This window comes from Notothenia rossii, assembly GCF_949606895.1.
Source record: "Notothenia rossii genome assembly, chromosome: 4".
NCBI classification, from domain to species: Eukaryota; Metazoa; Chordata; class Actinopteri; order Perciformes; family Nototheniidae; genus Notothenia; species Notothenia rossii.
This window is the reverse complement of record NC_136902.1, coordinates 28012595-28027116: the sequence shown is the minus strand read 5'-3', so window position 1 is coordinate 28027116 and position 14522 is coordinate 28012595. Positions and strand designations below refer to the sequence as shown.

The 14522-nt window shown below is 39.5% G+C and overlaps 1 protein-coding gene across 3 annotated transcripts in view; it reads right to left on the bottom strand.

The window, feature by feature from the left end:
• Nucleotides 1-14522, bottom strand: part of nphp4 (nephronophthisis 4) — a 225068-nt gene that overhangs the window by 122438 nt on the left and 88108 nt on the right. For all 3 annotated transcript variants that reach the window (XM_079676360.1, XM_079676361.1, XM_079676362.1), the window contains one exon: nt 9636-9771. In XM_079676360.1, the coding sequence (XP_079532486.1) occupies nt 9636-9771 (136 nt within the window). The remainder of the gene's footprint in view (nt 1-9635; nt 9772-14522) is intronic.

Sequence of the window (14522 nt, the reverse complement as noted above, 5' to 3'; positions counted from 1 at the left end):
TTTGGGTTTACTGGCAGGCTGCAAACAACTTCACGGCGTATACTGCCGCCCAAAATCCCCGGCCGGAAGTCCCCGGAGTTGGGGACTGGCTTCAGTAGAAGCTGCTACTGAAGCCTTCAGAGTAAATCACCAGAACGCCGACACCTCCTCATCTCCACCGCTCCCATGTTTTATTTTGTGTTGCCATGAGTTAGTCTCTCTGCGTTTCTGCGCTGGGCTAATGCTAATAATGCTAATGTGAGGATAATAAAATGGCGGCTTCACAACATTTTTGGGGAGTTTTACGGGGCGTGGTTTGCATTCCGCCCAGCAAATCAGACATAGGAACCTTTTTCTCCCACGAAAGTACCTGCTCTCTAGCAGGGACGGAAAACTGACAGAAAAGGGGGTAAAAAGGTTCGGATGAACTCATTTAAGTTCCAGCTCTTTTGGTGTGAATGCGACATTTCGGAACTATATCGGAACTAAAGTGGGAAAAGTACTGCGTTGTGAACGCGCCTTTTGTCTCTATTCAAGCATGATATCTGACATCAAATTTGAATGGCCTTTATTTTTTCTCCATCTGTTCAATGACTAAGAAATGCATAAAACTCAAAGTTGAATCTCTGTCCAAGTACAAAGACTTACATATGGATATAGATTATTTTCATCAGATATATAAAGCTATGCATGAAGGTCATTACCCTTACATTTACATTTTTGTGGAACTGAGCACACATTTATAAATGTGTTTCCCATTTTTTACATCTGATTTCTTTGCCCTTTGGGTCAAAATCAAAGTTGTGTCAAGTGTATCGTAGCATTTGTTAAAACTCTTTAATGGATAGACTAAACTATCAGTATGAGTACAAGTCAAAATGTAATAATACATTATTATATCCAAATAATGACCTGTTTCACAACACTAATCAATAGCTTACTTAAACAAGCAATTACAGTAATATTATGGTAGGAGATGCAGAGAAGGAAGGCTACTATCATGTTAATATTTAGGGGCAATAAAATCACTGAGAATAGCAGTGAGCGGATCATCTAATTGCAATGCTCGAACATACTTTCACCCCGCCTTTTTTTTTCTTGTTCAGTTTTTTTCTTCAATAGGCGCCAGAGCGATGTGGCAAAGTGTGGCTCGAGTGGACAAGGGAGCACAGAGTTCCCGTGTGTGAAACCCATCAAGACACAAGCACAAAGAGGAATGCTGGGTAATACAATGCAGCCCTTGATGAGGAGGAGGCAGGGGAGGAAATACCACAAAAATAATAGCAAGAAGACAGTATGGCCATTTGTTTAAAATAAAAAGTTGAATCTTCAAAGTTTGTTGTTCCCAGACACCCTTTTGGAAAAGCCTATCAGTCAAATTCCCAGATCCTCTCCTCTCCCAAGCCTCCCTAATTTAAATGGTTATCTCCATCGCTCTGACTGCTGTTGAGGAACATGAAAGAAGTCTGCTCAAAAGCTCAGAGAGAAGAAGGTATGCAGCATGGAGAGACAAGACAGAAAGAGCATCCCAATAATAACTAAAATCAAATGACGGCACAGCATGGTTTTCTTTCTTTATCACCAAAGGCAACAAGGGCACTTTTGTAAAAGGAGGATGCTTTGTTTGTCCATCAGTGAGGAGAAAACTGGCTTTTCAACACAGCGAGGATGAAACATGTAGGCCGTCTAAGAGAGCGAGTGATTGCCTCTGGATTGCAGCGGTTGTGTTTTAGAAGAGAGGGGATTTCAACAAAATTGTCTTTCTCGGTTCACCCACCTTAGCCCCCTCGAAATACATCAAACGACATAATTCTATTTAATCAGAGGAAAGAACAACAGTGAAGCAGAATGCATGTTCCTGCCCTCCAACCATCCAAACACAGGCTGGTAGCAGAGGATGGAGCCTCAAGTTGCACGACACAGCACCATCTAGTGGCCATGTATACCGTCAGAGGCAGATCAACATGGGAAATAATAGAAAACCGGTTTAGTGCATTGTAAGGCACTCTCAATCAGAACGTCAACGTGTCACTCATGGGTGAATAGACACATACACAATAAGAAAGTGTTTCAGGCATTCTTTAGCCCACTGCCTACATACAAATCTACAATGTATTATGTTTTTATAAAAGGCACAATACATTCTATCTAATCATTACTATATAACTAAATACTGTTATATTGGCATATTACTCTCTAATATATAATATATTTTTGTATCCTTTAATTGTATTCATCCTTTTTTTATTATTTGGTTTCAGATCCCACTTTAACTTTTTTTGCAATGCTTCAACCTGTGGTACACTTCAATGTTATCTAATATATTAAACTTACACATTAAAGGCTAAACAGAGTCTTCTATAAACTTAAAACACTAATTATAAGACTTTACATTTCCCAAGAAATGTCTGATTTATTTCTATTATCTTTTATTTCATTGTGTATTCTACTTGATCATTTACTAGAACTGTTATTGTTTTAAATACAATTACATTGTGTAAATACAGGCACAAATGGTTATTTTCTCAGGCAAATACACTACTGGTTTGAGTCTAACTTTGAACCTTACATTAGTGTACAAAAGACAAATTAACCACGTTTATGTAAACTGGCCTAAAGGATATTGTACTGTTCACTCCTATAGTTTACTCCATAATAGTTGTATCTGTATACATTGTTGAAATATTGATTTATGGTGTAACTGTACCTATTTTGCTCTGTTAAAACAATTATGTAAGCGTATATGATCTATTGTATTGTCACCCGATCGTCATTATCTTATCTTATAAATGTAGCCCGCATTTGATATAATTATCTAAAATTCTATTTTTCCACAAAATAATCCAGCCGTACAAAACAAGGCAAGATATATACTGCTGGTTACAGCCACATTCAAAATATTGACATGTTGTTATTTTTGACTGAATGGCCTCAAAGGTCAAAGACCATAGCAACTTAAATACTGTTACAGTTCCACAAGGGCTTGAAAGGTCTCAGAAGGGGTTGTGGCGACAATCAGACATGAACCTTCACATGTCTGGTTCACTAGTGGATCTATGAAGTGTTGACAGTGTTCAGCTGCCTGCCCTGAAGGCACACTGATTCAGCTCAACACAGCTATAACACTTCAAATGTCTGACAGCTGGGACACAATGCAGGGATGTGTACACTTTCCCATCACATGGTTGCCAAATATACAGACACCTGAGTTTTAGCACTTTGCTTCAGGAGGCATTTTGCACCAAACCCTAATCAGTAAACACCTATGACCGATCCGGCTCTGGATTTAACACTTACAAACAACATATGCATGCATCAGCACACAAATACACACACACTCCACTCCCACACACAGACAGAAATCACTCTCCACCTGCTATATATCTCTCACCTCATCAAACATGCATGCCAGAGAAAGCGAAGGTGGTGAAGTAGAGTGTGGTAGGAGATCTTTTTTTCTGTCACCCACACAGGCGTTTTTGCCTTGCTATTCTGGGATGATGTAGACAGAAATCAGTTTGATGGATCAGGATTGTTAGAATTTCCTAACTCAATTGAACTTTTTCTCATTTTAAGTAAAGAGAAATGTATCGCATTTGGAGAGTGAATGTGTACAGCACACATCTGTCTGTTAGTTTGAGAGATATCGTGTGTGCAAGTTTATATTGATTGATTTATATTTACCTCGAGTGAGCTTATGTTTTCGGTTCCTGTTTGTTTGGCAGGATTACTCAAAAACCACACAAATTATGTTTATGAAACTTTGTGGAAGGGTGTATAATGAATCATGGAAGAGCCCATTTAATTTTTTAGCTAATTCGAATGATCATAAACAAATGAGCAGGGGTTTTTCTAGAAAAATATAGCATGAGGGCAATACTGTGGCACTGATCTTGTATATAAGATATATCAATTATTGCAAGAAAATGACACCCGTAAACAATGCAACGTAGGAGCTCGGTAAAAACAAAGCTGTCTATGCCGTCTGGCAGTCTAATTGACACGATGTTCATATATTTGGAGTAATTATTCAGTTTTTGACGAACAGAAATATTGTTTTCTGGCATCACTTTAGCATTTTACTTGCACCCTCAAAATTGAAATAACTTTAAATGCGGTGTTTAAACGCTATGAGCAATCAAATACAAGTGAAACACATGCTCTTGAATGTCATAAAGTTTTCAAATGACAACGTAAAGCTCATACTGTAAAAGTGTGAAGAATGACTTCCAAAAAATGAAAATAGGATCATCCAAGGAGCAAGTAAATGAAACACTGGCCTGATTGGACAATAGCTAGTAGCCAAAAAGAGTTCATAGGGTTAAGTGTCAGAAATAGAAATGGTTTGAACTTTGATGAGCACGAATGCACACTGGATTTAATGATAATCTGTGAGTTACACGTTGATATTTTGCGAGTACCAGTGTAAACTATGACTCAGTAGGGGCAACAAAAAACAAAAAAATGAGGCATCATCCTCTGGGGAACATGAACCTCTTCAGTAAATTAAATTCAAAACATGGCCAAAAGTTGACGAGATAAGATCTAAAACAAGAAGTTGAAATGATGGACCAACAGCAAGGACCAATGTCTAGCACTTAAAAAAGGGACTGTCCAATAAATTGGAAAAGGGATGACTGCTTTGCCTAGTCTATATAGCTTTGCAGACCAACAAGCACACAGCCAGTTTTCTACAATGTATGGACAGGTGTCCAAGGATGTGACGATGAACAACGTGCTAAAGTGTCACCACGAAGACCTTTAATCCTTCTACTGTCTTTTTCCATGTGTTAACTCCTGAGCTGCATCGATCGCCTCCATTTTAAAAGCAAATGAAGGCTTCCAGAAAAGAGATGGCAGAGTGCAACTGAATTGTGAAGGTTCTGAACAATGTCTGAGACACATTTGTTCTGTTGAATGGAACTGAATGAATCATAACTACTTTGTGTGGCCTAATGAATGTTGTGCAACCGTGTTCCTGTTGAGCATATATCAACCTTGAGACCACATCACTCGTCGGGCTAAAACCGTGTATTATCAAAGTGAATTTCCAAACCAACAACTAAAATAAATGCTGTCCATGAAGAACGCAGTCATTTCATTTTAAGCCTTGCTGGCAGCTCTGGGATGGCCATGTCAGTTGGTCAGTCAGACTTTGGTGATCCCTTGACATTTAATCTTGTGCCATGAGCAGGTTGACATTAAGGTTTTTTTCTTGAAATGTTTTGACAACTGTTATATTGCAGACATAAGTGTTCTCTTCAGGATATATTGGTGCACCCTTGCTACCCTAAATCATCTAAGATATAATAACCAAATAAATGCTTAACCAAACGTATTTCCATCAACCTGAGCTGCTTAAAGAGTTGCTAGCATACTTGTACAATGGTTGTTTTCAGAGGCGCGGGAAGGTATTTTGAGTGGGGGTGCTGAGGTGCTGGACTCCAGTGAACACTATTACGGGCACTATAGAGCACGCACAAAAAAACTCCCCACACGCAAACACACAGTAAACCCGCGACTGTTACAATGAAGGCTCAATAATCAGCTCACGGCATATAGGCAGGGGTAAAGTGCTATTTTTTACGAGTCGGGAGCGGACCTCACCTCCTCTAGGGGGTTCCGGGGGGATGCTCCCCCGGGAAGATTTTTTTTAAAGATTGAAGTTAAAAGCATCAATCTGGTGCACTTTGAGAGCAACATTAAGAGATCTATGGATACATCTCTCAACACCCAGATGAAACACAACTATAAGCAGATGTTCTTTTTCTTTATGGATATTTTACAAATCACTCCCCTTTCAAACTGTATTCTTGTTTTACTTCCATATAGTATTTCATAACTGTTTTTCCTTTATTCTCTTATGTTTTTTATAACTATAATGATCATATGAAGGTGTGCCGCGGAAATAATCTTTTGAATAATTTTTGACCAAACCGTTTGAGACCCACTGAGATAACTTAGACTAAAGTTAACTATTTAAACACTCAGAGAGTCCTTTAGCTCACCTGAGCCTCTCAGTCTTAGAGGAGAGCTCTCCTCCAGCTTGTTGTGGAACAAACAGCTCCGTATGTCCGTTAGTGCAGCTAGCTAACCAGATGCTAAGAACACGGTCCCTGCTGCTGGCACCGGTCCCTCTCTCTCTCCCCCTCTCTCACACACACTAAATGCGCTATTTCCGCACACACACAGAGCCGCGAGCTTGAATGACACAAGCACACTTTTATTTCCATGCAACTCTCTGATTGGTGTGGTGTCTTGCCTCTGTTGCATTCACTGAACACGGGAAATTACAATCCTGCCGTCCTTTCTAGTGTCTTGATGAGGTTCACGTAAAGCAAGGTTAATGTATTATATTATTGAGGTAGAATTGTCCGGGGCTACAGAAAAAACATTCGGGGCAGGCCAAAATATTATTTTACCAACAATGTGGAATTTATTGGCTACATATTACACAGATTATGCACAGCGGGAGCAGCAATAACCGTCAAATAATAATTCAGACAGGGGAGCTCCGCACCCCCTGCCTGCCGCTAGGGGGTGCTGCAGCGCCCTCAGCACCCCCCTTCCCGCGCCCATGGTTGTTTTTTTGTGCATTTATTCTTAAAGACACAAACTATCATAATAATATGATAATCACACAGAAATAGTACGTTTTTTGTGAGGGAATTAAACCAACACACCCCAATGAGGTCTTACTTCAAGAAAATAGGTGTATAGGAGGATGTTGGCAAAACTTTTTGAAGCAATTTGAATATTTCTCTAAAAAACTTGTATATAGGCAGTGTTTACTGCTTTACAGATACAGTAGCAGGCATAGTGTTGCTAAATCGAGAAATTGATATAATCTTTGTGATAATTCCTAATTTGTATTCAAAGAATTTGAACAGTCAAGCTGAGTTACATTGACAAACTGCCTACAACACCTGCTCTATCGAAATCAGTCGCATTGACCCGAAGAAACATTTTGAGTTGTATACACTGCTGGAAAGAGGATATTCCTAGCTTTCTATATATATTCTATATCAGGATTGGTTTTGTACTCCAAATATTAAGCGAAATATGTCACATTATATAATGACTGTCACCGAGTCATCATTTTGAGAAAAAGGCCTTCAAAGTTTTCTCTTCTCTGGAATCCATCGATCTGATTGATTATTAGCGGAGCAAATGATCAAAATACTACGGAACATATTTTAGTTTGGATTACTGGTCTGGGAGAAGCTCGCGAGTGTATGTGTTTGTGTATGTTTGCGTTTGTGTGTATTGCGTTTGTTTCCCGGGGAAAACCCTCACGAGAAACACCGGCTGTTGTTATGCCTGCTGTGACGTTACGTTACTCCGTTCTCCGCTTGTAATTATGCCGTTACAAGCTTCAAAGTTGTATTTATCATCTGAATTTGCCGAAACAAGTTTAATATTCTGAAAGCCAAGACTTTGTTTAATTGAAATCAGTTGAAAACAAACTGTAACGGACCCTGCCGTGTTATTTATGATTACTCTACAATTACATTCATATTTTCAGCCGGAGGGAGGGGGGGCGGCGCTGCGGAAGAGCAGATTGCCTGTCATCTTCCCTTTACAATCTTAAAGAATGTATTTATCGTGTGAGTTTGGAAATAAAAGTTTAATATTCTGAAAGCCAAGACTTTGTTTATTTAAAATCAAACAAAACACCGAACCCCGAAAAAATAGTTTTTTACGCAAATCCACGTTTATTTTGAAATGAGCCGTTTCAACTTCCGACTGATTTCGATAGAGCGGGTCACAGATGGTTAGCTATTGGTAACGTATATTGTGTTATGTTTCATATTCTGGATAAAGCTCTTCTTTAGACTGTTTTTTACCTAAACAAAATCCATTATCCACCCCCAACTACTATCCATTATATGTCAACAAGTCTATAGTGGAGTAATCACTGTCATCTTTGCTAAAAACAAAACAAAAAAAGGACAATGTCCATTACAACAGACACTAATGGGCTGTCAAGTGGTTGCAGAGTAAGAATGGGTGATTTAATACATAAATGCAAATGTCCCATGGTGCTCCTATGACTGAGTGGCTTTTTTTCTGCTTTTAATTGGTGATTCTGTGACCCCTGATTGTGTAAAAAGTGTAACACGCAGTAACACAATGGGAGCCCAGCCTTGGCATGCGTTAAGTGTTGAAGGCTCACCCACGCACATAATTACCGCAGTCTTTCTGAGGTTTTCCATGCCATGAGCGGCTGTTAAGTGGTGCGGCTTGAATTTGGAAATGACTTCCCCGGGTGTGTTGACTGTGTCGCTCTGCACCAGGTTCCAGCTACTGGTCATTGCAATTAATATGGACATGGGGAGGCATGACAGGAAAACATATTAGGAATATCACAAAATTAACATTTTATATGGAGACAGACTATTTATTTTTTATGTGGAATTTTATTTTGGTATTCAAACAATCACAGCACTGTGTTTGCAAATGTTGTCTAGCCTTCAAAAAACAATTTAGAAACATATCCTTTTTAACATATGTATTGTTATACATTGTACAACGTGAGCATTTTTAAACCCCTTAAAGGTAGGGTAGCAATGAATAAATGAAATGCTTTGACAATAAATCTATACAAATATGTCATCTGTGGAAGCCGTGGCGCTGTAAAAAAGCAAGTCCAATTATCTGCCTCGGCCCGCGGCAGATAATTGGATCGCCTACCTGCCTGTCAGCCTTCCATCTCGTGCACAAACTTATATTGTGCCCTCATTGGTCATTGTGCGCTTTTATGTCTGTTGGATGAGGGGCTCTGTAAGGAAGTCTGAAGGAAGGGGCAGATTTTTTTCGGTTGTGTACTTTCAAATTATAGCGCACTCGAGCTGATTTCTCCATTCTTACCTACCTACCTACCTTTAAAGGGGACCTATCATGCAAAATGCACTTTTGTACGTCTTTTATACATGCAAATGTGTCCCCGGTGTGTCAGGGAACTCACCAAGTGTCAGAAAACACAACCCTCTCTTTTCCTCCATACCCAAATCTCTAAAAACGGGGCTGCAACGGAGCTGATTATTATTTGAATTTTTCGGACGTCAGAAAAGGGGTGCTCCGCCTATATGGGCAACTCTCCACCTATCAGGGGAATGAGAGACCGCTCGAAAGCGCTGGAGACGCTGTAGTACATATGCCAGGCCAATAAGTGGCGCTGTAGTCTGCCACAAAAGCAGAATCAGCCCTTGCAAAAACAGGGCTGGAGCAAATAGAGCAAAATGAGGCATGGCTAAAATGCATGATCTGTTTGGTATTTTGAAAAAAAGACTTCACAGACATGTTTTATATAGGTATGGCCCTACAATATATGTTTCAAATATAGCATGATAGGTCCACTTTAAGTAAAAATAAATATTTGTATTTCACATTTTTACATTTGTCAATGCCTAAAGATGGATTGGAGTGCAGCAAGGATAAAAAAAGGTATTGAGAGAACAAAGGTAGGATAAAGAGAAAAAAGTAGGGGGTTTGTCCATTAGAGTGAAAACATGTTTAAGTCAAGTGAAGAAGTCATTCTGTTTTCCTGTCATTTCATAAAGCGGAGGATTTTAGGCTAGGACTTCAATATTTAGTTTCAGTATTAACTTCTGTTATCCTTAAGGAGAACTTGTGTGTTTTTGCATCTCTCTTACCATTGTCTCTCGGCCAATTGGAGCAGAGAAGACGAACTCCAGCTGGAAGACGATTGCGAGAGCTTGATGATTTGTCAGTTTGAGCTCCAAGCTGCTGCGAAGGCCCAGCATCTGAGGGGGGGGCAATGTTGTAGAGCTGAGGAGAGAGCACACACACACACATTGGGTGTGTTTAACAGGGAGAGACGCAAGGAAATAAGCTATTACAGGACACACATAAAGATTATTCACAACCCATGTGCTTTAAAGTCATTACTCGAGCAAAGGATGATGCTTTATCCCTTTAAATACAGTTTTTGTTTTTGTTAAAAAGGAAGTAAATCAATGTGTTGGAGGATTTAAACTCTCTTGCGGAATGTTCCCTGGCAAGCATTGGCCTCCTGTGTGAGCAGTGGAACAGCTCTCTTGGTATTTGTCATTCACAGTTTGCATACACCATAGGCGGGAGCATACTGTGGAGCACCGGCATGTCACGAGGTGGGGCCGAGCGCCTTTTCTTTTTACCGCTTCATGGACTCAGCAGAGAATGGTACAAGCGAGCACATCAGATGTATTTATCTTCTCTCTTTTCTTGCTGTCTGGAAGCACCAGGCATAGCGGAAGCAGGACCGACTGTCAGCTCTCAAAGGCAGCACGCAAACAAATAAGGCAATCGTCATAATTGTTGGCTACACTGTTGTTTTCATATAAACACTTTGTTTTTTAGGGAAACACAAAAGGGCAGAACTTACAGTATAATGTCTGCAGTTAGTTTGATGACAATTATTGTTATTTGTATAAAACAGTAATTAAGTGCAGATTGTTGGAAAGTATGTGATTGTGTTAATTATGTTTCCCCGAGTATATTCCCATGCTTGTAAGACACCCATACAAGCAGCTACGTAATCAGCCTGCGTCTCGTCTGAAGTAGCAAATACAATACATTTTGATTCCGACACACTGGAAAAAAAGCAATCAGAGGTTCACTGTCTGTATGTAATCTGTTGATTTTACAACTTATTCTTTGGACATTTTGACTTTATTTAATAGTCTGCCTTTCCTTCAACTCAATTTCCATCTGCGTAATTATTTCCTGAAACTGAGCAATACATCCCAACCAGTGTTGGGCAAGTTACTTCCAAAATGTAATATATTACATATTACTTATTACTCTCTTTCGAAAGTAATAAGTTACATTACAATATTACTTTCTCTGAAATGTAATGAGTTACACTACTTTAGTTACTTTTTAGTTACTTTCACCAAAATAACCGCAAAAGAATAGCTAGGTATTTTAAATGCTAAAATGTATTTTAGTGCAGCTCATTATGCATCCAGTGAAGGGCAATGTGGTATAGCATAACAACTGTGTAGGCCCTTAAGGCTACTAACAACTTGTATTACAGGGCTTAGTTGAATACTCGATTCTGATTGTAAATTCTTAACATGTGACACGTTGTTAATACAGCAGTACAGACCGCTGTCAAGTACTATAATGAAGGTTAACATATTGTAAATCAAGGCAAATATTATTTAAACCATGCTCATGGTTTGAAATGGCAAACATTGAAAGGCAAAAGTATTATTAAAACCATGTAGCCTACTACATCATCAGCTTGGTCCCATCATATACGATGGGAAGAGAATATTTACTGTGCTTGAAAACTGGTATCACATCATTATGTGAGGTTGACTTTGTGACCTGGAGAACATTTCAGCTGCAACATCAGCTCGTTGATAATAAGCTTGGGATATGAGATATTTTTGTAGCCATTCGTGGTGAAGGCATCTGTGCTATTGTATGCATTATTTTTGACCCAACATTTCTACAGGCATGTCAGAATATGGTACTATTTTCACATGCATATTCTAGCCATTGTCTATTTTTATACCACAAGCTGCAAAATGACCGCCTTACCCCACTGTACAGGCGGGTAGTTGTTTAGATATACCTGGCACCTGCGGGCCGCAGAGGGGCGGCGTAGTTTTGGGCGACGAAGACTGCTGCTCCGGGGCCGGCGAGTCAGGCGGGAGTAAGCTAGTGTCCACAACGGAGGGTAGCGTGATGTCCGCATCTGACCTGTTGCTACTGTCTGCAGTAGATGCAGTGTTGCTGGCGTTTAGTGATGGTTGGTTTAACCATTTTCGTATAAATGATTATCCACAGATCAGATGTGTGTCACTGTTGTGGAAGCACTTTGGAAATGATGCACGCGCAGCGGAGCAGGTCACGCGCACCTGACACAATGTGTTGTTTGTATTTTTCGCTACGTTCTCTTTTTTGAATGGTTGCATAACGTTCAACTTCCCCGAAGATCTCGACGCGAAGCCTGAAGGGTAAACACCAGGTTTACTAATCTACCCGCACAATTTGTCCGGTGTCGGAATGTCTCGCTATGTTAGTACATTCTTAAAAAACAAAACACCATTTAATTTCGGGTTAAAATGTGTTGTAACTGCGTTACTGAGCATTGTAACGGGTAATATATTACCCACATTTCATTAGTAATGCGTTACATTACTTCGTTACAGCAAAAAGTAATATATTACTGTAACACCGTTACTTTTGTAACGCGTTACACCCAACACTGATCCCAACTAATCATACGAAGGGAAATAGCTCAAATGAAATACACTATGTTAACTGAAAAATGTGGAAGAATATAAAAAAAACACAAACTTTATGCATTGTGGCGTGCAATAGATGGCAGGTTTGTCACATCAGTATGCATTGTATCCATTTGGTATTTCAACGTTTCCTTATACAACGGTTCTTATGTTGTCATAGGAACTTTAATTTTATAATTTATTTTGTGCATAAGGATATCCGCAATCAGTGCACCTGCACAAACAGAGTGCAGAATCGGTTAAGGCAAGAAAAATTACTTGATTAGGTTTAGGAAAAAAGTCAGGGTTAGAAAAAACGATGGACGCGTTACTTAGTTATGGAAGTAACGCTACGTCAAATTCTAGTTCAACACACAACACTAACAGTGGTCTTCTTTAAAAAGTGTTTGTACCCACCCATCCGTCTCTAACTACTCCGCATGCAGACTGTATTGCTCTTTATACTCCGTCACTGTCCTGACTCATGATTAATAGGTTACATGTGAACTGATTACATGGGATATATGAACTATAGTGCATTACTTAATGTACGCATAAACACAAATATTGTATGATAACAGCCTGGGTATTTTGCAAACAGTACCTTCACTACAAGCATATTTCTTTGCATCCTTTCCCGTAAACACCAATAAAGACAAATTCTTTAGATTATGAAAATTGGAAAGACAATTTGTTTCTTAATATTGAAGGTCCCCCTATCATCCAAATGTTTAGGTTCATTTTGTGGTTCTACTCTGACATGTCTCCATGCTTTAATGTTCAAAAAGCTCTTAATTTGTATCATACTGCCTGTGCTGCAGCACCTCTTTTCCCCCTCTCTCTGAAATCAAGAGTCTAGAGTTACCTTGCTGGCTCTGTCGTGTTGGTCAATCACTTACAGATCCCCCCCGCCCCCGCCTTATCTTATCAGGTTCAATGTGTTGGAGAGCTAGTCAATAGAAGCGTGAGTGTTACATAGTGATGTCATTATGTTACCGAAGTAAAAATAAAGGTTTGAATGGAGGCATTTCAGGCAGGGGGGGTGGGGGGGGGGTTGTGTGGAAGAGAAACTTCCTCTGGAGAGGGATTTGAGCCTTGGAAGACCATTTACATCATGCACTAAAACCTATATACCAAACTACAGGGAAGGGAAACCCCCCAACCCCAAAAGCATAATAAGGCCTCTTTAACTAACTTCTTCTTTTTTTTCTAACAAGAGCTCAGAGTTTGCACCTTTTATCAAAGCTTTCCTCAATAAAACATTCTGAACCTAATGAATTTGAAAAATAAAGCTTAGATTATGGCTGCACTTTAACGGTTTTATTGTGACATTTTGTATTTTAGTTTTTGTAGTATTTTGCATATTGTCTGTGGAAAGAAAGGCAATAGTATAGATCTGTTGTGACAGGATTTGCACACCTTCTCTTCATATCATGACACACCTGCACAATGTCACTGAAATAGACACAAAACCTTTTCTTTTTTTTTACCCGAAGCAGTTCTGCACAATGGCTCAGTGATGCGCCTTGACAGCTCATTAATTGAAACTGCTGGCAGTTGTTTACCTGTGCCGGTCAAAGGTTCATTCGCTCTCAACATTTATGCTAGAAAACACTTCCAGTGATTTAACGGGGTGCGATGTGATATTTGTGACAGCTGTTGTGCCTAAAGCACACTTGGTTACAAAAGTATCTGAAGGCAACTGGCTATTTTACAGTTTTTCTAACCCTACACTGGTGTTATTGAGTGTTTCTCGTCTCTGGATTTAAAATTAGATTAAGGTACTCTACAGGGTGGGGTGCAGGTTTACCTCTATGTGTGTTGACATGCCAAAACCATTCAATCTTGGTGTTTTACTGCTGATCTAACGTGGACGCTGGTGACCTTACATCAGCACATCTACTTTGACAAGGTTAGCATTGAGTGTCATGGTGTGTCAATAAAACTCAGGGGCAGGGGCAGCAGTAGCCGTATCTCCTTGATTGGTTATGAAGTACTTGCACGTATTGGAATGTACTGCACGGCAGTTTTATGAAGGTGGAAGCCTGTGTGGCATGGAATAGTGTGTAAATCAAGAGGCTGGGGTCAGGTCAGGACATGCAGGGCCTTATCAGGTAAACAGTATTTGTTGTTTAGGCAAGGTCAATGGACTAATTAAAAAGCCACATAGAAAAAATAAACATTACTCTCCATTTGTTTGATAAGAAAATATCTAAAAAAAATGATTGTGTGTTGACCTGCATCGTTGAAGGTGGAAAAAAGTTTTTTTAATTTTATATATATATTCTCTATAATAAACAT